The sequence below is a fragment of the Glandiceps talaboti genome, chromosome 20, assembly GCF_964340395.1.
Source record: "Glandiceps talaboti chromosome 20, keGlaTala1.1, whole genome shotgun sequence".
NCBI lineage: Eukaryota > Metazoa > Hemichordata > Enteropneusta > Spengelidae > Glandiceps > Glandiceps talaboti.
Window position 1 is genome coordinate 7,482,084 of NC_135568.1, and position 25,679 is coordinate 7,507,762.

The window sequence follows — 25,679 nt, forward strand, 5'->3', positions numbered from 1 at the left end:
ACCACTGACAACTAAAGACGTTATGCATATTTACGAATATTCAAAAAATACCGTCACCGGTGTTTGTATTGGAAAAGTTCTCAAGTGATGGGGTAAAAGTTATAGACACATGTGATATTTTTGAATATTTGTTATTACCTAATAACGTCATTGTTTTGTATTATGACCATACTAGATAGAATATTATCATCCTGGGATAGAATATTAGCTCACAGGTGACTCCGTGGTGTTGACTCAAGCTTTTATGCTAACACGTGAACATTGTGAAAGGGAGCGCCGACACCTAGACTGAACAAAAGGTGAAAGCCTTCGAGTAAGGACACGTCATTTAGTACGTTTTACAAATTGATTGGTTATGTGTATAGAGCATGCGCAGTGTTAAACTGTACCCGGAATAAGTGTTGTGTTTCACGGGACAGCGGTAGCATCAGATCATCTCACTCACCTGTTTTACAACAGCGACCACCTTGACAAATCACGGTAAGTTGGTATTTGATCAAAGATCAGAAAGTTAAGATAATAGCACCCGGTATTTCTCACCCGGTAGCGATCTGTCCAGTGATAAGCCTGAGAAACTCACACGTGTAATGTTTACGCATGTCACAATCCGGCCGGCGTCGATCGTCGATTGAATAACTATACTGTATTACATATACATAGTTTGGTGGTTTGACAGTGCCACTGGAAATGAGAGAAAACAAGTAACACAAGTTAAACTCACAACGATTACAGTATGGTAAGCAATGGAATGCCTAAGATATTAATCATTTGATAAGAGGCCAGCCGCCCAAGTAGAGTATGTTTATAGGCGTTAGACTGATCGAATGTAAACGAGACACGAATCACTTGCATTGTCTCTTGACCTTGTTGCAATGGGACTCTCGAGTTATTCTACAAACTCGCCCACTAGCTTTTCAGTTTCAAATTGAAATAAAACCTTGTAAGATTGTATATGGGAGGAGTCTAAATTGAACAGTGATGCTACTTGTTCAGAGGTAAATATGAGTGTAACTTTGTGGAATATTAAGTTGTAATAATAATCAAGTTGTGTGTAGTGACAGGTGATCGGGATTAGATATATGAAATAAGTCATAACCCATACTGCTATTACTAGTATTAATATTCTGTCGTATTTTTTCTATTTTTCACTGAAACTTATTGCACCTTTTTTGGCAAATAAAAATTCTTGTGAAATGATTTTCAAAACATTGTTTCCCTTTTGAAGATATGCCTTGCCATAATTAAATAAGGTGAAGTAACTGTGGTGATCTATTACTTTTGGTAATATGAAGGATTTTCGTTTCTACCAATATTATCAGTATATTAATTGTAACCCTGTCTGCAGAGAATTATATTTTTCATGGCTATACATTCATATTGATTTTGCCTCAGACCTGTCACACTTGACCATTTGATTTTTCCTATAATGAATGACTTATAAGGAATGATTCATTTATCACCCAGATCAAAGCCTGCCCTCTTGTGATTGAAAGATGCAACTCATCGAAATATACTTCCTATATGATATTCATCAAAGCATAGTAATGTTCAGTTGGCTGTGTAGTTTAGTCTGGTTGTGTAGTTTAGTCTGGTTGTGTAGTTCACAGAAAATATTTTGGCATCTGTACTGTTTTGCAAAAGTGTTACATACATTTGTAAATTGTTCCATTCATCAATGCATGCTATCTGGATGTCGACTATGACAGCTGATTCCTAGCTGCAATAATCGTAGCGTTTGGTGTGATTTTGAGAGTGTTTTTCTTTGTTTTTTGTGCTTTTTTTTCATTCTGACGTTTAACTGGAAGCAAACTCTACAAACTCTACAATTTCTGCTGGGCAAACTCAAATAGATGAGATCACGTTGAAAACATGAGCGAGATGTCAGCATACTACCTATTTCAAAATGCTGCAGTGCGTTGCTACTTTTGCCGATTTTGACAGGATTGGGGGTACCTCTGAATATTTCTTGGGTCTTGAAGGCTTTGTAATTAATGTCGGAGTTAGGAAATGTCCAATTTTTTATGGCAGGTAAGGTGCAATTTAGCAGTAAAATCAACCCAACTTTGCGATTCAGATCTGAATTGCCTCCGTCTATTTACGTTTACGTTACAGGAATTGTAGCGTTTGCTTCAAGTTAAACATTGGAACGACAAAAAGCACAAAAACAACAGAAAAACCCTCAAAATCAAAGTAAACACTACAATTATTGCACTTAGCTGATTCCATGCTATGTGAGTGCCAATGTGGAATATACTACATAACATGTTACATCATTTTACATACAACTTCGCCTGTTTTGTTTTGAATCAGGGCTCGAAATTAACTTCTTATTTATTTCACAGCTCTAATTTTGCTACCACTTTCCATATTTGATACATGTAGCCCTAATAATCTAAATGTTGGAATTCCCCCCAAAAATGTACTCTGCAAGATCATGGAAGTCATGAAAAATGCCACCCTACTATAAATTCAATAATAATGCAATAATGACTGATAAGGAATGATTCAAAAGATTTATCCCACCAGGTCCTCGGTTGACTAGGGCACAATCGTGGATCAAATCAGGTCCCTAACTGACTAGGGTACAATCTTGTCCAAGGACTTAAACCATTCAGAAACAAACAGGAGATGTGGGGCTCTAACCTGCAACCTGCAGATTCAAAGCCGGCCATTTTAACCATATGAGTATCATAACTCCATCATTACACAAGGCACAAGCTGAGTTTATATGCTTTGGGTATGTGATTTTGCTGTAGATTAAAATGTATCTGTTGTGCTGTAATCACTGAAGTATATTTAACCATCATTTACAATTGACACAACTCAAACCTGATATTTTAGGAGTAATACATGAATGATTTGATAACATCATTTATTATATAGTAAAATGTTGAGAAAACCCGCTGTTTAGTGGTATGCTATTAAGTGTGCAAACAACACCTTACCAGGATACAATTATGGTGCCATGAATTGGAGGCATGCATTGATGTAGTCTTGCTGCTACACGTTCGGGTTTTCCTTCGATACTATAAGCGAACGAAGTTCGCAGTGAGGGCTTGCCCGAACAGTCTAGCAAATGTCATTTTCAGACTGGACATTCCATTGAGATTACGTTAAGCGGTGGGTTGGGCCATGTACGTATGCATATATACTTCAATATATTTAATCTCTGCATGCAGATGTTGACAAACACATGTTACGTCATTACTATGTCTTATCGGTTTATGGTAATTGTGTTTGATGAGTGTGTAGACGTTGTCATTCACACATTTCAGTTAACACATTGGTGGTTATTTTTACAAGCCCCCCCCCCCCCCCCCCCCCCCCCCCCCCCAAAAAAAAAAAAGATGAATATGTATGAAAATTTAGCTATTGTCCTCTGTTTGTGCTTGTCGCTAAAACAGTTCTCTGATTGGCAGTTATTTATATCCTGATGACATTTGCTAGACCTTGGATGTTCCATCCTCGATAACGATGTTCGGTCGTGTGTCATATTTTATCGGAAGAACTTCCGAGGTCTAGCAGATAGACTAGAATTGATGTTAACATTATACTATTATAGTTTATTATAGTATGGCTTTATGTGAGTATTTCACTCAATTGAAATATTAGTGTGTTTGTTAAGGGCAATAAGCTGCGGTAAAATCTACCAGAGTTCCCCAGTCATTTTACCAGGGTTCCCTACCATTGTTTTTGTTAAGGGTAGTAAGTAGGTAATATCTACCCGAGTTCCCCAGTCATTTTACCAGGTTCCCTACCAGTGTTTTTGTTAAGAGTGGTAAGTAGGTAAAACCTACCTCAGTTCCATTCTACTGGAGTTCCCCACACAAATTATGGTACAGTATGGTACGGAAAAATTTGCAAATTTTATCAGATTTCCCTTCTCAGTTAACAGGGTTACATTCCAGACCTTAGCTAAAGTACTGAGCATCATTAAACTCAGCCTGTGCCACTTTAAGTGGTATATTAGTGTACTGTATATGTACATATATGGTTACACCAACAGGCAAATTAATACTTTTTGATATCCAGCAGAAAAAAGGGATGAAAAACCTATATTACAAGTATGGCTATAATATATGGATGTATATTCACCATCTGCTACATCTCTAAAGTATTAATAAATCCATCTTTGTTATTTTATATATTGTTCTCATATTCAACTGAAATGTGTCCGAGTACAGCAGGGCTTGAAATCGTTGGACACATATGTGACTGAACAATTTTTCTAGACCACCAATTTGATCAGATGGTAGTCTGTCAGACCAATGGAATCAATAGAAAATTGTAGTTGAAACAGTTCACTTAGCTTGAAGTTTAGCTACCAAGACAAGTGTGAAAGTTAAATTTACAGCCCTGTATACGTAATCTTAATTTGGCAGCCTAATAAAAAAAGTTGTGAGGTTCCAGTTACCCAACCCCCACCTAGTTTTTCATGCCAACCCTAAACTGCTTTTTACGTATTCAAGAAAAAAATAATGAAATCGAAATAGTGGGTGCGGAAAATGACATAAACTGAAAAAGACAATATAAAACTGTTCTTCCAATCTTTAATGGCTGTATATCTGATGATAAGAAAGCTGAAACCGATAACACAGAGACCATTATGGAAAACATAACATACTACAATGCTCACATATGAAATTTAAAAAAAAATGAAAAAATAAAATGAAAAATCTACCTATTCTAAATTGAATGTAATCAGACCCACACAATTTTTTTATGCCATTTTTTATACTATTAGCACCTGTCACACATCATTTGAATAAATTATGCTAATTGGATTATTTTTAATGCAATATACAATATATATCCCTTGCAACGTGGTTCATTTAAATTTCTATAAATATACAAATGTAGTTTTTAAATGTCCTTTCTCTGGTTCTAAAAACTGTCTCTCTTTTGTCATCTTTTATAATAATATGCAGCAAAGTTCCTTTCTCATTTTCCCCATCAAGGCCAACATACTTGGATTTACTATCCATGTGTCCAGGAATTGAATTTTACAGTGGGATTGAGTGACCACTGAATTTTTTATTTTTGAACACCAAATTTTTTCAGCAGTCTATTGTGGATGGGAGGGAGGAGGTGGGGATGGGAGATGAGATATGCAGTACACATATGTTGTTGTACTGCAGGGAAAATACCAATTTTATGAGTGTGTAAGTGAATGATGTATTGGTACATACCATGTGCATTGCCAAGTTGAACAAACGGCTGGAATTTACACCGTAATCATTGTACATGCAGGTCATGACAACACAATGCATGGTTACGTCATTAGTTCTGCTGTTCTAGAAATATGATTTAAAACGTTCAAAATCACCACTACTTTTCCCAAATTTCCATAAATATTATTGCCCAATATTTTTGTTCATTCGGTCACTTGTGATCTAAAAGTTTTGTTACTACTCGTCTAACAACTGGTAGTGACAAGGCCCCTTAGGTCAACTGTATTTCCTTGGCTGACCAAACAAAATGATTATGGAATATTAATATCTAACAATATGTGTAATCTATATGTAATCTATTTTTTTTCCTTCTGTAGATAACCTTACAGTTGAAGATTTACAAAATCTGATGGACTGTTAAAAGTAGTACTATTTATACACAACATACAGGAGGATGGTTTCAGTGACTCAACAAATGAAACGCAACATGTTTTCCAAACACAAACTTTTGCCTTTACACACATGGGTTTTTCTTTTACTAGTTATATTTTTACTTGTGAACATTGTGTCATCAGATGACTACTATGAAATTCTTGGAGTTCAAAGAGATGCTAGTACAAAGGATATACGAAGGGCTTTCAAAAAACTTGCCTTGAAAATGCATCCTGATAAAAATCCGGTAAGTTTTCATCAATACAGCTATGGAATAAATAGCGTTGACTTGTATGAAGTGAGCTACGGAAAGACCACATGCAATAAATAAATAGCGAAACCAGGAATTGAATTTTACAAAAGAAATATGGAATAAATAGCGTTGACTTTGCATGTATGAAGTGAGCTACGGAAAGACTACATGCAAAAATACAGCTATGGAATAAACAGCGTTGACTTGTATGAAGTTAGCTAAGGAAAGGTTGCATGCAAATATACAGCTATGGAATAAATAATGTTGACTTTGCATGTATGAAGTGAGCTGTATGAAGTGAAATCCTGTGATGTTATCAAGTACCTAATGTACATGTACACAAATTATACTTTGGCATAAAATTTAATATGTACATGTAATTCCTGATTTTCATGAACAGGCAAAGTCAACGCTATTCATTCCATCGTTGTAGTCTGTTGACATGGTAACAATAGACAAAGTATGTGTTTGTATGAACTAATGACTAATTATAGAGTATGTGTACCTGCAATTTAATCAAACAAGGTATACTGCCACAGTGTCACAATTTTATATCACATACAAGCAAGGTTGAACGCATTGGAACAAAAGAAATATGGTGTTTTTACATATACTGGCTGCTCTGTCACGACAACTCACGCCTACTTCAATGGTTTTGCAGTGCTCAAAATATGAGTCAAAAATTTCAATTGTCATTATTTTATGCTTGAGGCCCTGAGGGGTATAACTATATTATTCTCAATATTTTCTGCATTTAACCAGAACATACTCTGCCTTGTCACTACTTGTCTTCGATATATAATTTCAATGCTCGTTGGTCACTCCTATTGCCCTTGCTAAAAAAAGATATACATGTATATACCTGCAAATTAACCACACAAGATGTATTATACGACCAAAATATCACAATTTTATACCACATTAAAGCAATATATCATTATTCCTGACTTGAGTAGTATTTTCTTTGTTGAATAAACGGATTCTCAGAACGTAATCATTTGGTAATTTACACTGTAGTTCTCAAAATACATGACACTAATGTCTTGATGTGTACTCTTCTAGAGTGATCCGCACGCACATGACAAATTTTTAAAAGTAAACAGAGCCTATGAAGTACTGAAAGATGAAGAACTACGTAAAAAATTTGACCGGTTTGGTGAAGAAGGACTCAAAGATCAAGGCCAATGGGGTCAAAGATATGAAAGTTGGAACTTTTATAAAACTGAATTCGGTAAGTTGAATGCATAAAATCCTTCAAAATTTAGAATTTTGATAAAACTGAATTTGATAAGTTGAACAAGAAAATCTTAACTTTTAAGTTGCATACTAGTGTAAATTGAATTATGTGTCCATGTATATTTCACAAAGACATATTGTACAATAGAAAAACATGTTCTATTCTATGCACCATATGGTAACATACACCACCATTGTTAACACAAAGTGTAGAAATCTGATTTTTTATTTTTTGTCGTGTGTAAATCATTCAATACAAAATATTATTCTTGACGTGTAGAAATGGAGCAATCAGTCATCAAAAATCTTAAATTCAGTAAACACTTCACAAATAATTTTGATAATTTTAATTATGATGATTTGAATAATGTTATCATAATTATGTGATTTACATGTAGAAACAGTATTTTTGTTGAAAGCCTTTTCTTTTTCTTTTTTTTGTAATAAATGAATTTGAAGTGTACTCATGCGATGCCATATTTTTGACATTCAGGTCTTTATGATGAAGACCCAGAAGTTGTTACTCTTAGTAAAACAGATTTTGGTAAGTCTCTCAAATATTTGTTTTAAAGAGATCCTCATCACCAAATTTAAAGGACTTACTTATAATTGATAATTTCCTTTTAGTATTTCTTTCTAGTTACATGTCTGTCATACATGTATTTATTTGTACAGATTACATGGTTGTGCAATCTTTTTCTTTCCATGCACATTTGTCTTCCATTTGCAGCAGTCAACTAAAAAATGCCTCTAAGCGACTGTGACAGTGTGTTAATTGTGTCACAGTGATGGCATGTTGTGTCATGGTAACAGTATGTTGTGTAAAGGAAACAGTATGTTGTGTAAAGGAAACAGCATGTTGTGTTATGATGACAGTATGTTGTGTTATGGTGACAGTACATTGTGTCATACCGACAGTATGTTGTGTCATGGTGACAGTATGTTGTGTTATGGTGACTGTTTTGTTATTGGGACAGTATGTTGTGTGATGGGGACAGTATGTTGTGTTATGGAGACAATATGTTGTGTCATAGTGACTTGTGTCATGGCAACACAATTCTGTTTTAGATTGTCAGTGACTGCATGTGTATGTGAATATGTGAGTAAATCTGTATGTGTGTGGTACCTTGGGCATGATTGGCATGACAATATGGGGTGTTTATGAGATCATGCACTCTTGGCAATACACATGCCAATGTGAGATTCCCGCCAGATGCTTATGAGATTCCTGAGTGATTGTGAGAGCTAGGTGGCTCGCTGTGTGTGCACATGTGCATCATATGTTTGTGTATGTATGTGGGATGGACAAGGGAGTTGATTCTTGTACTCATGCTAATTATGTCTGTTGCTTGTATATTTCAGAAAATTCTGTGTTTGGTGAGGATATTTGGTTTGTCAATTTCTACTCCCCGCGATGTCATCATTGCCATGACTTGGCACCTACAGTAAGTTAAAGTTACCACATACATTTGTATAATCACATGACTTGGCACCTACAGTAAGTTACCACATACATTTGTGTAGACATATGAATTAGGCACCCACATTAAGTTACCACATACATTTGTGTAAGTACATGACTTATCAACTTATGACATAAATACTTGTATAATAGCTATTACAGTAACTTATCACAATAACACAGCAACTATGTACAGGCAACTCCATTATAACGTGGTGTGGCGCCTACATGTATGTTGTAAATAACCTCATACACATGATTATGTAAACACATGACTTGGCCCTAACTATAACGTATAACTCAACACACAGGCATATGACTTAGCACTGATGTATACAGTGCATTATCACATAGATACATGACTTAGCATCAATATCTCCTCACAATATACATGACTTAATAAAAATTGGTGTTGTAAATTGCTATCAATAATAACATGAAAATTTTTTCTTTTGTTGTCTAAAACAGTGGCGTAAATTTGCCAAGGAGATGGAAGGGGTGATCCGTATCGGTGCTGTAAATTGTTGGGATGATAATCCGCTGTGTACTCAACAAGGAATTATGCAATATCCTACACTTGTCATCTATCCTAGGGTAAGCTACAAAAATGACACTTTTCATGATAAGAAAGGTGATGCTCAGTTTGACCCTCCTAAACAAAGCAGGATTTCCAAAGGTTGTCTTCTGCTTTAACACAAGGACACTTGGGTGCTGCACCAGTGGCGACTCATTTCAATTTCCAAAATTAATTTAGGTTATCGGTAATATAGTATGTATTATTTATATCATTATTATAAGTACTTGAATAAGATATTTGATAGGCAATCTACAGAATAAAGTGACAAACAAAAAAGTCACTCTTCAAAATAAATATAAAAAAATAATTGTCTTTTGAAGTGGCAGAATTCTTTGTGTCTGTAATTATATCATTTTACCTAATGCTAGACAGTCAAAATAGAACAAGAAGCGAGGTCAAATTATATTCTCGGTACCTGTAAGTAGCATTTTACATCACCCTAGGCAAGTAAACTAGAACAAGGTCAATTTATCCTCCGGGTACCTGTAAGTGCAAAATCATTTTGCCTATGCTCGACAGTCAAAATACAACAAGATCACTTTATTTTCTGTGTACCTATAAGATATCAGTTTACCTAATGTTAGACAGTTAAAATAGAACTAGAAAACTGACACATTCTCTAGGTATCTGTTATCGCATTTTACATCATGCATGAAGGTCAAAAAAGAAAGTAAAGATTGACTTATTCTCATGCACACCAGGCTATAGTATAGTAATGTACTGATGAAGTGTAGCAGAAGATATGCATAGTTTCAACTAAGAAAATATATGATTGTTCTTGTATGAGTCACCTAGGTGTTAAAATTCTACTTCAGCTAATTAGAATTTTGGTAATGTACATGTATTTGGTAGCCAATTAATAGTAATCACCCTTAATTAATATTTCATATTTCATCATCATGGTCAGAAAAAATTAAGACTGTCAGATGACAATTAGAATTATTAAGTCAGTGTACCCTAGGGTTTCAAAACTGTGTGTAGTTGCTAGGCAACAAATTGCCCAGTGTTTTAGCTAAGGTTTTGGAACCCTGTAATAGAAATGGAGAAATCGGGTAAAATTTGCATAGATTCCCACACAATCTATGACACTTATAATGACAGATATTGAATTGTAGATTTCACCTAGTTTACCACCCTTCATGATAACTATCCAGATGGATGTATTTACGTGTACAATGTAGCAATCTGTACATATCATACAGTTAGGATCCATCACTACTGATGTGAATGCCATCAACATGGTGTATTGTGAGACCATATGGTTAGTTTGCTTTGATATCATTGTTTGCATTCATGTTAAAAGTTCTCATTGTCAACCAGAGAAACTGATTATGTGAACTTGTGGTACAGTCTGATATTTTGCTAAGTGCTGTGATCGTAATTTTTTGGCTGTAAACTTACAAAGTATTGGATATTGGCACTTTATAAATGACTTGATTCATTGATTGATTAGTTTGGATGCCAATGTGGTCTCTAACTAAATCAATGAGTGAAGGATTAAATCGTAACAATACTGTATAGGAACTAGAGTATGTGTGTGGAGGTGTAAATGGTAACAATACTGTATAGGAACTAGACTGTGAGTGAAGGTATAAATCGTAACAATACTGTACAGGAACTAGACTGTGAGTGGAGGTGTAAATGGTAACAATACTGTATAGGAACTAGACTGTGAGTGGAGGTATAAATGGTAATGATACTGTATAGGAACTAGACTGTGAGTGAAGGTGTAAATCGTAACAATACTGTATAGGAACTAGACTATGTGAGTGAAGGTATAAATCATAACGATACTGTATAGGAACTAGACTGTGAGTGAAGGTGTAAATTGTAACAATACTGTATAGGAACTAGACTATTGATTAATTGATGGTGTGCAAGTCGAATGTATACATGGTTTGGGCTTGATTTCTGTTGCAATTGATAGCATACCTGTGTATTCTAGTTATTGATTCAGAAACATACAGAATTTGTATTTAAGCTGTCCATTGAAACCTGATATTTAGAAATAATACATGCTTGACTCAATGACATAATTTATTATACATATACAGCTAAAATGATGTGGGCTTGGTGTTTCATTCATGGGACATTACACTTTTGACACACCGATAGACATATTTCAACTCTAGACTAACAATAACACACACAGCAGGATCCTGTCCCAATCACATTGAACAGTGACAGACATTGCTATTCTTTCAAGTGCAGTAAAAACATGGACTTGATGGTTTTAATGGCTGCCATTGTTTATTTTCTAACTGATAATCAACATTTCAAATTTACTATTTACCTAAGTAATTGTTTCTTTTTGCATTAGAAGTCGTCTGGGTGGGTATTAAATGTCATATTACACAAGTGAAACACCAAGCCTACATCATTTTAGCTGTAATATGTCATGGCAATCATAAATGATAACATTGCTGTTGTATTCTAATGACTGATACAGAAACGTAAAAAATATGATGATGCCTAATTTGAGACTCTATAGTCTTTCTGGTTTTGTAGTACATTCACAGTACATATAATACATATGTATATTAGATGTATAATTATATATTAAAATGTTGTAAACTTTTCTTTTCTGCAGAAAGAATTTTATACTGGTGCTAAAACTCTAACAGCTTTGACAAGACATGCACTCAGACAGGTCAAAGCAACAGTTCATGACCTTTTTGGAGGTAAGTTGTTTGTTTGTTCAATCTACTATGTCATAATTTCAGTTAATATTGAAATAAAATGTACAGTAGACATTCCATAGTATTAGAGGTTGGTATGGTGCATGTAAATTGTCAGGTCAAAGGTGAACCCCATGTGATGTCACACATCCTTGTAGCAGTGGCTCCTTATCCAAATGTTAGCAGAGAAGGTTTGAACTTCTGTACTTGTAAATATAGTACTATGGAAACCAAGTTTTTTGCCAAGTAAGATAGACACAAACTAAAACTATTGTTGTAGATGTGATAGATTACACAAGTGGGTGATGGCATTGCCTTTATTATATGGATATAATCACTTATGATCAAAGTAGTGTTAAAACTGAAATTGCCCAAAAATGTACACTGCAAGGTCATGAAGTCATCAGAAATACCACCCTACTGTGAGTACAATTAAACCAATGTCAATTCAAAATAGGTTACATCAGTATGTCACAAGGATAGTTTCGGTTTCTACCCAGCCAAGTTAGCTGAAAGCTCGGCTTCAACTGTCACATTTCTTGATACTCATGGGATGATAAGTGATATGATATTATAAATGATGTCAAGAGATAACTCATACTTCAAAACACTGATTATTAAAAGAGCTAACAGTGTTTGGAATTGGCCTTCTGTAACACCAAAAACATTGTGTTTTCCTACAGGTAATTTTAAGAAAGTGTTGACAAGCGATGAAATCAAATCTACACCATTATTGATGATTTACTGTGGCGCAACACAAGGAAGTGGAGATGAAGATACTGCTGATCTAGTCTTTGCTGAATGTCTTGACAAAGATGACAGACTTAAAGTTGCTGCCATTTTGGTAAGTGTCATGTAGACTTCTAGAAGAGTATTTCTTTTTGGTGGTATTTGCCATGTTTGCCCTATTTTGCCATATGAAGGATTCCACTATAACATCACACAAGTGATATCTTACCAAAACGATTTTCAAATATTGCACAAGATTAGCAAATGAAGATTGCTTGATTTGATTCAGAGATATTTAGGACTCATACACATACATAGACACACACAGACAGACAGAGAAACATGCTCTGGCACACACACACACACACACACACACACACACACACACACACATGCAACAGACACACAGACAGGCAAAAGCATTAACATTACCTCCCCTTGTGGAAGGGAAAAATAAAAGTACACTAAAGTATTTAAACTACACCCTGTGAAACTAATCTGTGGTCAGAATAATTTAAATGAAAATCCAGTCAACTTTAAATTGTTCATTACAATCTTACAGGATAAAGCTGTTACTGTAGCACACATTGACTGCATAGCCTCAGGAACTATGTGTGAAAGGTTAGGAGTTCCAGGAAATGCCCTCAAATTTTATAAGAAAGCTGTGCAAGTGAAGAAAGGAAAGGGAACGGTAAGTTTACTAATGATAATAAATAATATCTGAAAATGTCTATCAACTCTTGTAATTATGGTACATGTATGCTATTACTGAAATCCTAATGGAACAAAAAACAGTTGTCTGCCACAGCCATAGTAACTGCTCATCTAGGACAATAGGATTATCCTATGTGAGCCTTATGGCTACTTTGATCTGATGACCCTAATGCCATCGTCGCAAACCATGACCGTTTTATGGTACCGTTTTTAACGAGCCGGTCCCTACTGGCTTCGAAGTGTAGCGGAAGAAACAATAGCTCTGGTTTGCGAGAATGCCTAATGCAAGAAGCTGGGATAGAAACTCAGGCCTTCAGATCTATGATAATGAAGTGTCATGATTTCTTTGAAAACAAGATGATAATCAACCAAGTTTGTGTAATATGTAATTTCGAAATGGCCACGGACAGACTTTTATATGCCAAAGTTTTTGGATGACTGCAATTTGATTCAAACAAATTGATAGTCAGAGAATGATTTTTATTGTCACATTAATTAGACTAAGTTTCTTGTTTGTCCAGGTGATAGACTTTGGAGAACCAAAAGAGATTGCAAATGAAGTCTTGAAGATGTTAAGTGATATACCAATAATTGATGAAACAGAATTTAGGGTAAGTGGTGAGACAGAATTTAGGGTAAGTGGTGAGACAGAAGTGTGGGTAAGTGGTGAGACAGAATTGTGGGTAAGTGGTGAGACAGAATTGTGGGTAAGTGGTGAGACAGAATTCAAGGTAAGTGGTGAGACAGAATTGTGGGTAAGTGGTGAGACTGAATTGTGGGTAAATGATGAGACATTGGGAACTCAGGTAGATTTGACCTGCTTACCACTCTCAATAAAAACACTGATGTTGTACCCTTCATATTAATGCAAAAATTTAATAAAGCCATTTGTATTTTCTGTTTCAGAGAATTCGTAGTCAACTTCCAACAAACAGTAGTGAAGATCCCATGCTCATACAATTTCTATCCAACAGTGAACAAACAGAACTAGAACTAAGAAAGTTACCATGGTTACTGGATGATATCAATGTAAGTTTATATTCATGCTGCTGGTGATGATGATAATGATGCCCTGCTACTCTTGTAGGCATTTTTAGCACAACTGAACTTGTTCAGTAGTGCTATAGGGATCGCCCGGCGTCTGTCTGTCTGTGTGTGTGGATGTGTGTGTGTGTGTGTGTGTGTGTAAACAACTTAAAGTCAAAAACTGCTGAACCGATTGCCATGATATTTGGTGGGTCCATTACCTTGGGTGTCTAGTTGGGAAATTGTTCAAATCAAAATGATCGCATCACAGGTGTGTGATTTGGGTCAAAAAATGTGATTTTTGGTCAAAAAACTTAAACTCAGAAACTACTGGGCAGATTGGTGCGAAATTTGGTGGGAACATTCTTAAGGGGGTGTAAAGTAAGATTTGTTCATGACATGATGATTCCATCAGTGATATGCAAATTAGGGCTAATAATGTGTCTTTTTTGTTAAAAATCTCTAATTCCAAAAGTACCGAGCAGATGGGGCTGAAATTTAATGAGAATGTATCTAGGGATGTATGGATGAAGAAATATTAAGCATACAATGAGTCCATGAGTGATATGCAAATTAGGTGTAAAAATGTTCATTTTTGGTCAAAAACTTATATCTCAAAATGTATTTGGTCACTGAGTCTGAAACTTGGTGAGATGTTTCTGAAAGTGTTATTCTGCAGATTTTCTTCAAAACATTTTGACAAAATTGGCCCTAGCGACCATGACCACGCCCTTAGCAACGACCAAATGGCAGTATTTTTGGGTCAAATGACAACATCATCTGGTAGGCAAATGAGTAAACATTCAAAAAATGTATGTAAATACCCTAGCAACCATGACCACGCCCATAGCAACAGCCAAATGGTCGTGTATTTCACAAAGATAACAACAGGGATTAATAGACAATTGAATAAATATTCAAAAAATGTATGTAAATTTGCCTAGCAACAAGACCACGCCCATAGCAACAGCCAAAGAATCACGCATATTGCAAAGATAACAACAGGAATAGAAAGACAAATGAATAAACATTTCAAAAACTGTATGCAAATGCACCTAGCAACAAGACCACGCCCATAGCAACAGCCAAATGATCACATATATTGCATAGATAACAACGGGGATTAATAGACAATTGAATAAACATTCAAATGATATATGTAAATATGCCTAGCAACAAGACCACGCCCATAGCAACAGCCAAATAATCACATATATTGAAAAGATAATATCAGGAATTCATACACAAGTGAACAAAAACATACAAAAATGTATGCAAATATATCTAACAACATGACCACGCCCATAGCAACAGCCAAATGATAGCATATATCATAAAGATAGCAACATGGTTGGATAGGCAACTGGGTAGCCATTCAACATTCAACAAACTAACTTATTGTTAGCATGGACTACCATATAGATAAACATTTTTAGAAACTGTACAGTTGTGCTACAACGCCATTGGCGGTATTTTTTTAGTTTTTAATGGTAACAGGGTTTGAACATGAATAAATGTTGCCTTAAAAGATAAAAGATGATGATGATGATGATGATGGCGGTGGTGGTGATGATGATGATGATGATGATGATGATGATGATGATGATGATGATGATGATGATGTAGGAATTGAACCCATGTCCCCTAAACACTAGTCAGAGTGCTCAAACCAGCTGACCTAACGTACCAACTGGTAGATATCATGAATTGAACCCAGGCCCCCTAAACACTAGTCAGAGTGCTCAAACCAACTGAGCTAACATACCAACTGGTAGATATCATGAATTGAACCCAGGCCCCCTAAACACTAGTCAGAGTGCTATAACCAGCTGAGCTAACGTACCAACTGGTAGATACCGTGAATTGTTCCTGACGTGTACTTTATTAAGTCTTTCCCCAGACGGTGGTGAGAAGTCGACTCATTTTCTCTAAAAAATGATCATTATTGTATGAAAAGGGAGTGATTTGTAGATAAACTGAGTAACCAGTTTAATCATTATGCCATGTCTCATTAAGGTATTACACAATATTTTGTAAAAAATTATGATATTAAAAAATACTGTGGACTAAAATGCTGTCACTATTTGATATTTCAAGGTTGTCAGGCTAGACTGCAGCAAGTATATGACACTCTGTCAGAGTTTGTATGTAGATAAAATCTTACCAGTTGTGGCATTATTCAGAAAGGATGGGGAACATGAAATGCACCATGGTAAGTAACTTTAATATTATTAGCTTTCAAACATAATGTATAATAGTGAATTCCTCACTCTGTTTTTGCAAGTCCAGACAATAACAGTACTGGAAATATGCTTGTATCAGTGATATACTCTTTGCGTAGGTCGTATGATGGCCCAAGACATTGTTACATGTATGTTTGTTTGTATCATCACTAAATGTTTACTCCACACTTTGCATAGGTCGTATGATGGCCCAAGACATTGCAGCGTTTGCCAGAGAGTCCATAACATCACAAGTACATATGTTAGATCCATCTGACTTCCCCAACCCAGTAATAGAGGGTGATGAATATTGGTTTGTTGATTTCTTTTCTCCAGTAAGTGCCAGTTTTTATTTTCAAGTTGCACCTAGTAATTTGCAATCTCAAATGATAATGAATATCACACCAGGATAAGAATTCCGTCAAATTTTGGTGTGGAAATGTAAAGAAGGGCAAGAATTATTTTTCTCAGTGTAGGAAAAAGTTATGCATTTATGGTAGGTTTTATAATTAGCATCAATGGTTATCAAACTTTATAGGTGTAAATATTGAAACTTTGTGAATTCAGTGTGTTAAAAATGAGATGAACTAAAAATTCACAGTGGTGAGATGTTTACATTACAGTACGTTATTTTTGTAAGTGACAAAGAATGGGAAGGGTTGAAATACTAAGCATACAAAGTATATTGAGCTCATGATTTGTTAACCTAGTGTACATACTATACTACATTTAAAGATGTGTAAGGGTACACTTAAAAGTGGCACAAGCTGAGTTTATCAGCCTTGTACTCAAGTGAAAGTACTTTATAATAACCTTGATTACACTATTTTAAAATGATTTAATGTCAATGCATGCTTTCTATAACATTGCAATTGTTTACTGACTTTATGAAAAGAGTTGACTGCATAGTAGAATTTCCTGAACATTTTTGATACGTACGATAAATTTGTGTTATCAGATTGTTTATAAATCAAATCTTGATACCAGGTTTGAGTTCAGTATATTGCAAGTGGTGGCTAAGTGTGCTCCAGAAAGTAAAACACTGCAAGTACCTTATAAATATGCAGCATAAAGTATATCCAAACATGTGAAACCTCAGCTTGTACCCCTTTAAACTAATTAATTGTCTTAGCTGAAGTACAGTTAGTGCGCCCTCTATGCCAGTTTGATGCGCCATTGCTGCACACTATTTCTCATGACACACCAAAAGTTGGTGTTCCCCTATCTCTTACTATGTGGTGACTCACAAGAAATGCCAGTTTTTATCATTTTGACTCACAATTACAAAATTTGGTTATCATTAGAAGGCACACTGAGTACAGTGAAAACATTGTGCCAATATAGACTAGTATAATTAGTAGTTTACATGTTATCAGCTTCCTGATGATGAAACCTTTACTTTCATTTATTTGAATGGTTCGTCAGTGAAGGATATCATCATGTACTGAATGATTGTCTTGTAAGTGACCTTGTATATATATATATATATCTCAACAGCATTGCCCACCATGTAAGCAGTTGCTACCAGAGTGGCGTAAAGCAGCCCGCCAACTCTCTGGACAAGTCAAGTTTGGTACAGTGGATTGCACAGTACATAATGCACTCTGTATCCAAAACAATATTCGTTCCTATCCAACTACTGTGTTTTATAACAATACAACTCCACATACATTCACTGGTGTGAACACTGCCAAAGATCTGACAGACTTTGTCCAGGTAAGGAAAAGTCAATAGCTCGTTCCATTCATGCATTTACCCAAACAATGTTATGTATTCTGTAGATGCAGGAGGATTTGAATTCACTCCTCAGGGGATGTTTGTCACCTGACTATGTTATGGGTTTTAGCAATGGAAGTAATCTGTCATTAATGGCATGTAGTCTTTGTCCTATAAAATTACTCACAATTAAAACCAGTCAACATGGCCTTTCATCATTTCAAGATGAAAATGTTATTTCAAATGCATAAAGTCAAAACAATCCTAAACAAAACATAAGCAACATCATGTCTTATCTTTGTTTCAGGACATATTAGCCCGTCTAGTGGTAGAACTGATCTCAATAGACCATTCTAGTAAACGGCACCCTCTAGTGTTGAATACAGGATATAAAATCATTTGTTTCAGGACATCTTACCTGACACCCTTTAGTGGTAGAACTGACTCGATTGACAATTCTAGTGAATGGCACCCTCTAGTGTTGAATACAGGATGTGACATGTGTAATCTTTGTTTCAGGACATCTTACACCCTCCAGTAGTAGAACTGACTCAATATGCAATTCTAGTAAATGGCGCCCTCTAGTGTTGAATGCAGGATGTGACATGTTAGGTTATCTTTGTTTCAGGACATCTTACACCCTCTAGTGGTAGAACTGACACCAATCAGGTTTGACTCTCTGTTGAAAACTAAGTCTAAGGATGAGATGTGGTTGGTAGATTTCTTTGCTCCATGGTGTGGACCCTGTCAACAGTTAGCCCCCGAGTGGAGAAAACTTGCCAAGGTAAAAAATAAAAACACAAATTAGATAGATAGACAAGTCTTTTTACAAAAAATGAAATTCTGCATTTTCTGTCATTTCAAAAACTGACTAACAACAGAGTTCTAAGTTGTCATGTTATTATTTTAAATACTTTGCAGTTGTTGAATGGTACAGCCCAGCTAGGAACTGTAGATTGTGTGAAATGGAATGGTTTATGTAGTCAGTATGGTGTGGCAAGCTATCCAACGATCAGACTCTACCCACAAGGCAAAAGTGGATTGGCTGGGTCAACGTAAGTACTGTCAAAAACGTTGTTGATTAACTCCTGTTTGTGTTGGTATTGGTAACACAATATAGTCAGATTTGAATGTCCCAGTTCTGTCTTTAACCCCAATGTTTGAACCCAGCCAGGGTTGTCGGTGGTGGAGTGGTTAAGCCACTTGCCTCTTACCACTGTAATCAAGGTTTGATTAAACTTACTATGCTGTAAGGAAGAAGAGTGTCGTTCAGGTTGACTCTACCAAACAATGCAGGTTTTCCCCTGGTGCTCCAGTTTCCTTCTGAACTCATGGGGGATGGGTCTCACTGTACTTTTTGGGAGACAAGTGTTTATAGTATAAATTATTAATGGCCTTAGGATAATGTTATCTTATCAGAGTGGATCATAAGGATTAACTAGGATTAATCTTTTCTAACAGATCAATATTTTCTGTAACTCTGCCAGACAGCTGTTTTTCATGCCAAGATTTTAATCCTAATGCAACAATAACCTTTAGAAATAGTGCACTTTTCAATGTCACAGGCTGTTCCTAGATAGTCTAGCTGCTAGACCACGGACTTTCTTCTCAACACTGTTTCTGAAAGGTGGCATACAAAGGGCTGTCGCCTTCACTAGCAACCTTTGGTCGCCTGAACAGTGAGCAGAAAAGCCTGAGGGGGTCTAGCAGCAAAACTAGTTCCTAGACGGTATGTTCAACAATTCACACAATTGACCTTATTTGGGCAAAGTGTGCCTGGGTATGATATGGCAAATTATTGCATGAATATGAGGGCGCTGTTCTCTATTGAATTACAATGGAGGCTATACAGTTATGACACCGAGTATACCTAAGGCCAAAAAAACCCCAAGAATTGTATCTGGTCAGCGTGCACATCACTTAAATACCCCAACATCGGTCTTTTTTTTCGTGTTTTTCCAGCCCATGCACTCTACAGATCTGTGGGGAAACTGTAATAAATAGTAGCTTGAGTGACAGGTTTGTTGGAAATTTAAAAAAAAAAATGTCATCGCACCATTTTAGGCAAACTGTCCTGACCAGGAACAATTCTTTTTTTTTCTTGGCCTAATAGATACTCTCTGTTAAATGAATCCTGATTAAAGTATCCCTTGTTGTTATCTTTTCACAGCCAATACACAGGATGGCAAAGGGATGCTAATTCTTTGCAAGGTTGGGTCTACTCATATCTACCATCTGTTGCTGTAACTTTGGATATGCAAAACTTTGCATCTAAACTATTGAAAGCTACAGAGCCATGGTTAGTGTATTTCTATGCTGGACCATGGTGTGGACCATGTACTACCTTTATGCCACAGTTTGAAAATGCTGTTAGAGTAAGTACCAGACATTTTGTCATGTTTGTAATTATCTTTCTTGTTGCCAGTGAATTTTGCAATATTGCTTCATCCATTTATTTTGAGTCTTTAAGTTAAGATAAGATAAGTCCTTGGAGACTAAGTCCAACAGCCGTTGATACGCACTGGTCACTGCCCCTTCCTTCTTTATGATTTTATTCAGTCTAGATCATTCTTGTTTTGGGATATTTCCTCCCCAGCAGACAATACAATAACTTAAAATGCTCTATATAACAGAACAGTAAAACAGAGAGAATCTCCTGCTTAACAGACAATTTCAATAAAACAAAGTCCTTCCCCAGCATAATTTCTTTATCGTGTGACAAGTGAAATTGTCAAAATGATATTTTTGTCTCTTTTAGCACTAACCCTCTCAATTTGACTAATTATTGGGTGTCCAAATAACACCTTGTCAATTCACTATATTTGATAAAAACTTGGAGGATAAACAAAATGAAATATATTCACTCATTTTCACTGGTCAGTATGAAGCTGGCATTGATCTGAACTTAGGTGGAAATAATGTACAGGCCATGCTTGGCAACTTCTCTTAAATGTGTCATCATCTGTTTCTGTTGTTATTTTAACTGTATAACGATATAAGCAGTCAGCAATATGTTTCCTAGGAAGGCTCTTACATCACTTTGGCCAAAGTTTGGAGTGATATCAACTCCGTACTGATATGTGAAAGTGAATGAAAACAAAACATTTTATCTATTTACCATGCAAGTTTTTCTTGAACAAAGTAAGTCACAAGGTCTCCTTTCTATTTTACTAAATCAACATTTGGTATTTGTTGTTCTTTATCTATGTCTTACATAAGGTAATTTAACTTCCTTATCTGTGAATACTTGTATCTAGGCTTTAGAAGGCAGAGTGCATGCTGGGAAGATGAACTGTGATCATAACCAAGGTTCATGTATGTCAGCTGGTGTCAATGCCTACCCATCAATCAGGTTATATATGGGAGCAAAAAAGAAGGGTTCAAGTCAGGTAAGGATTTAGTCCGTTCTGACATGTCACATACACGCTTGGTGTTTCACTCATGTGACATGACATTTAATACACACCCTCAGACAACTTCTAATGCAAAAGAAACAATTACATAGGTGCTGTTCACAGTTGGGATGTAGAAGTAATCAAGTTGAAATGTTGATTATCAGTTAGAAAGTACACAATTGCAGCCATTAAAATCACAAGTCCATGTGTAATGTTTTCATCTGTTTTTACGACAGTGTGAAAGAATAGCAATGCATATCAGTGTTCAATGTGATTGGGCAAAGGATCCTGCTGTGTTTATTTTGTCTCTGTTATTGTTAGTCTAGAGTTAAAATATGTCTAGCTCTGTGTCAAAAACATAATGTCCTATGTGTGATACACCAAGCCTACATCATTTTAGCTATATACAACTGGAAATCAAACCAGTTTTCAGCTAACACAAACTAAAACTATTTGTTGCATCGTGTTGATATATACGCTTATAATGAACATTCATTAATTTACACTAACTGTAGGGGGACATCTCTAATAGCAAGTTTCCTCAAGTGTCTACACATTCAACCTCATTCAGTGTTTACACTATTTACACTCACATTAGGGTGGCATCTCTGATAGCAAGTTTTCCTCAAGTGGCTACACATTCAATCTCATTCAGTGTTTACACTATTTACACTCAGAGTAGGGTGGTATCTCTGATAGCAAGTTTTCCTCAAGTGGCTACACATTCAACCTCATTCAATGTTTACACTATTTACACACACATTAGGGTGGCATCTCTGATAGCAAGTTTTCCTCAAGTGGCTGTTCATTCAACCTCATTCACTGTTTACACTATTTACACACACAGTAGGGTGGCATCTCTAATAGCAAGTTTCCTTAAGTGTCTGCACATTCAACCTCATTCAGTTTTCTCCATATTTTGACTATCGGGTAATACGGTAATATCCATATAACCAAGACACCCTATCACCCACTTGTGTAATCTACCACATTGAATAACTAATGGTTTTCGTTAGTGACAGAGTGTTTTTCTTAGTCAGCTGAAAGCTGGCTTTCTGCTGTTATGAATGCAGTGTTTCCATGTCTACAATTTAGAATTTAGCTGTGTTTTGGTTAAAAGACAGTGATGATAACAAAGAATGTGAACTGTCTATACATATAATGTAAGGAGAAATCTTATACCCATTTACACTTCTGACTAGTCATAGTCAGAGGAATATACCCACACATCTAGTAATACCCACACCCCTCTCTAACTATCATAATTATGTAGTTATGAATTCAGTTAAGAATGTTAGTTATGAATATTAGTAAATAGTGCACCTGGCTTTCATTTCATCAAACTTAACTGCTAACTTTCTGATTATTTAAATTTGTGTGAGCAATGACGAGACTAACAGATATTTCTTCTTTGAATTGATTCAGGGCTGGGTTGGTGAATATATTAATCATATGCAAGGTTTAGATTTTATTGTGAATTTTGTCAAAGGAAGAGTACCAGCAGATAAAATCAAAGTAAGTAATTCCATTGATGGGTGAAACCTTGTGTACACTCTTTTACATAACAAGAATACCCTATGTTCCTTTTTAATAAAAGACATTATACCATGCATGAGCCAGGTTCAACAAAAAAGTATGGAATATATATTCTAGTCGCTCTACATCACACGTCTATGTCACTTGTTCTGCTGTGTCTGAAGTGTGAGACAAAATGTGCAAATTTGCCATTACTTTCCCCGATTTCTTTTTTATATTACTGGCACTGGTATAATTATGTTATTCTCCAATATTTTTCCTCATTCAGCCAGAAAATACTTGTGACCTAATGGTTGTCACTACTCGTCTACCAACTCGTAGTGACAAAGCCCCCTTAGGTCACTCATATTTTCCTTGGCTGAATGGAGAAAAATATTGGGGAATAAAATTTAATTATATAAGTATGATATAAAAATATGCATACATGTGCATGTGTGAAATAAAAAGATTGTCAGACAAATACACACTCTGTGTATAGTGATTAATCAAACACACTCAAAGAAGAGAAAAGTGACTAATTCACTAATATATTTCTTTTTCAGAAAAAGACACCAAAAGATGAGCTCTAGTCGTTTACACAAAGGTCGAAAAAAGAGTCAAGATTAGATAGTGGCAGTTTCCTACTAACAATATATTGACATCTACCCATCAATCAAGAACTTGAAGAAGAAAGGGTGATCGTTTATCAGAAGGCTTGCTCTGTTCATATTTTGATAGTCAATTGTCATCATACTTTTCAAATCTTACACCCCTCCAGGACACATTATACTGCCCTCACCCCCAGGAATAGCCAAAACCAGTGTAGTGTTAGTCAAACCCATTGAGAAATACACAATAAACAAAACATCCCACAATTCCTTCTGTTTTGTATTCTCTGACTTTTCTTTCTGAATTCATCAGCTGAAAGTTGCGTAGGATTTTATGAATACTTTTCTGACTTGAATACTTAATTGTTGAAAAGTACTTTCTTTGTAGCATGTGTAATGGTTGGGTGTTAGTTCTTTTGTATGTTAATATTAAAACTTTATTTTTAATTATGTGAAAATAGTTAATGTTGGATGTTATTCAAATGTTTAGATGTATGGCTAATAGAGTGCGCTATCAAATAAGGAATAGCCAAGAATGTAAATCAAACAGATTTGTGGGTTATTATTTTACTATGGAATAGCTTTAAGGTTCTAGAAATACCCTCTAGGGATAGTCACTACCCCTCTAGGGATAGTCATACCCCTCTAGGAATAGCAACACCCCTATATAGGCGTACCCTCACCCTCTACTCTAGTAATATCCACACCCCTCCAGTAATACCCACACCCCTCTAGAAATAGCCACACCCCTCTAGTAATATTCACTTCTCTAGGAATGCCCACACCCCTCTAGTAATACTAGTATTCACTTCTCTAGAAATACCCACACCCCTCTTGAAATAGCCATACATGTATCCCTATATAAGCATACCCTCACCCCTCTAGCAATACCCACACCCCTCTAGGAATACTAACACCCCTCTAGGAATACTTGCATCCCAATATGCATAACCGAACTGTCAAATTATGACAACTTGAGAATCTGTATACAAATGGCCATACCATTTTGAAAAAAAAAATGCTAATTTATTTTGAAATGTGTATGTATGCATTCTCCCTCTTTATTCACAAATAGTATGAATTGAGCCACAATGTTGAACCACTGATGTAATTGGGGGGGGGGGGGGGGGGGGGCTAGTTGTGACTTTGTAGTTGGAGTATAGTTAGTGATATATTGATTGTTTATCATACATCACATAGTGAAACCTTTACATTATTAGTATTCCCAAAATCTTTCTTATTTTTGATCATTTGATATTGTTGATAATGATAATGTCTTGATAATATTGCCCCATATTTTGCCAACATTGAACATCAAATTTGATCTTTTAAGTGCTATGCAAATTTTAGTACTTGACAAAAAAAAAAAAACTTAAAATAATCAGAGTATAAAATGTCACTCCATACTTGTTCAAATTGCCTCTCTAATTTAAGTGTCATTATATTGACTTACCCTGTGATGTGTATTTTCTCATTAAGAACCAATGTTGTTTTCTAAACCAAAACATTTCAAAAACTTTAACGTGGCACAAGCCGAGTTTATAAACCATTTACTCAATTGAAAATATTTTCATAAACCTCAAATAAACTTTATAATAGTATAATATTTAATAATGTCAATATATGCCTTCTATGACATTACAATTGCCTACTGGCATGATAGCACAGTGGATTGCCTAGTATGGATGCCATTACATATTTTCAGTGATACGTATGAAAAATTACGTCATTGGATCATTTATATGTTATATCTTAATACCTGGTTGAGTTCAATCAGTTGCAAGTGATAGTTACGTATGCTTCAGTCAGTAGAATAGTATGGGTGACTTTTATATATGCAACATAAATCATCAAAAACATACAAACTCAGCTTGTGCCTCATTAAAAGTACAGTTTACTCCAGAATAACAACTAACACTGTACAAGTGTGTACATACGATGACAT

The 25,679-nt window shown here is 35.6% G+C and overlaps 1 protein-coding gene across 1 annotated transcript; it reads left to right on the forward strand.

The window, feature by feature from the left end:
- Window positions 1-404: 404 nt before the first annotated feature.
- On the forward strand, window positions 405-24,830 carry LOC144450685 (dnaJ homolog subfamily C member 10-like). The gene is made up of 20 exons (XM_078141345.1): window positions 405-480; window positions 5,549-5,850; window positions 6,919-7,087; window positions 7,586-7,636; window positions 8,455-8,537; window positions 9,023-9,148; window positions 11,722-11,812; window positions 12,493-12,653; window positions 13,101-13,229; window positions 13,774-13,863; window positions 14,159-14,281; window positions 16,376-16,490; window positions 16,699-16,835; window positions 17,998-18,216; window positions 18,845-19,000; window positions 19,138-19,271; window positions 20,387-20,591; window positions 21,474-21,605; window positions 23,037-23,126; window positions 23,690-24,830. Exons 2-20 carry the CDS (start codon window positions 5,626-5,628, stop codon window positions 23,714-23,716), a joined length of 2,463 nt encoding a protein of 820 aa, XP_077997471.1. The 5' UTR covers window positions 405-480; window positions 5,549-5,625; the 3' UTR covers window positions 23,717-24,830.
- Window positions 24,831-25,679: the final 849 nt, after the last annotated feature.

What these genes read in the sequence shown, in the direction of transcription:
- LOC144450685 (XM_078141345.1), top strand. Translation starts at nt 5,626, where the DNA reads ATGGTTTCAGTGACTCAACAAATGAAACGCAACATGTTTTCCAAACAC. An exon ending in AGTTCATGACCTTTTTGGAG is followed by an intron (nt 11,813 to 12,492) that starts GTAAGTTGTTTG and finishes GTTTTCCTACAG; the next exon opens with GTAATTTTAAGAAAGTGTTG. An exon ending in TACCAGCAGATAAAATCAAA is followed by an intron (nt 23,127 to 23,689) that starts GTAAGTAATTCC and finishes TTTCTTTTTCAG; the next exon opens with AAAAAGACACCAAAAGATGA.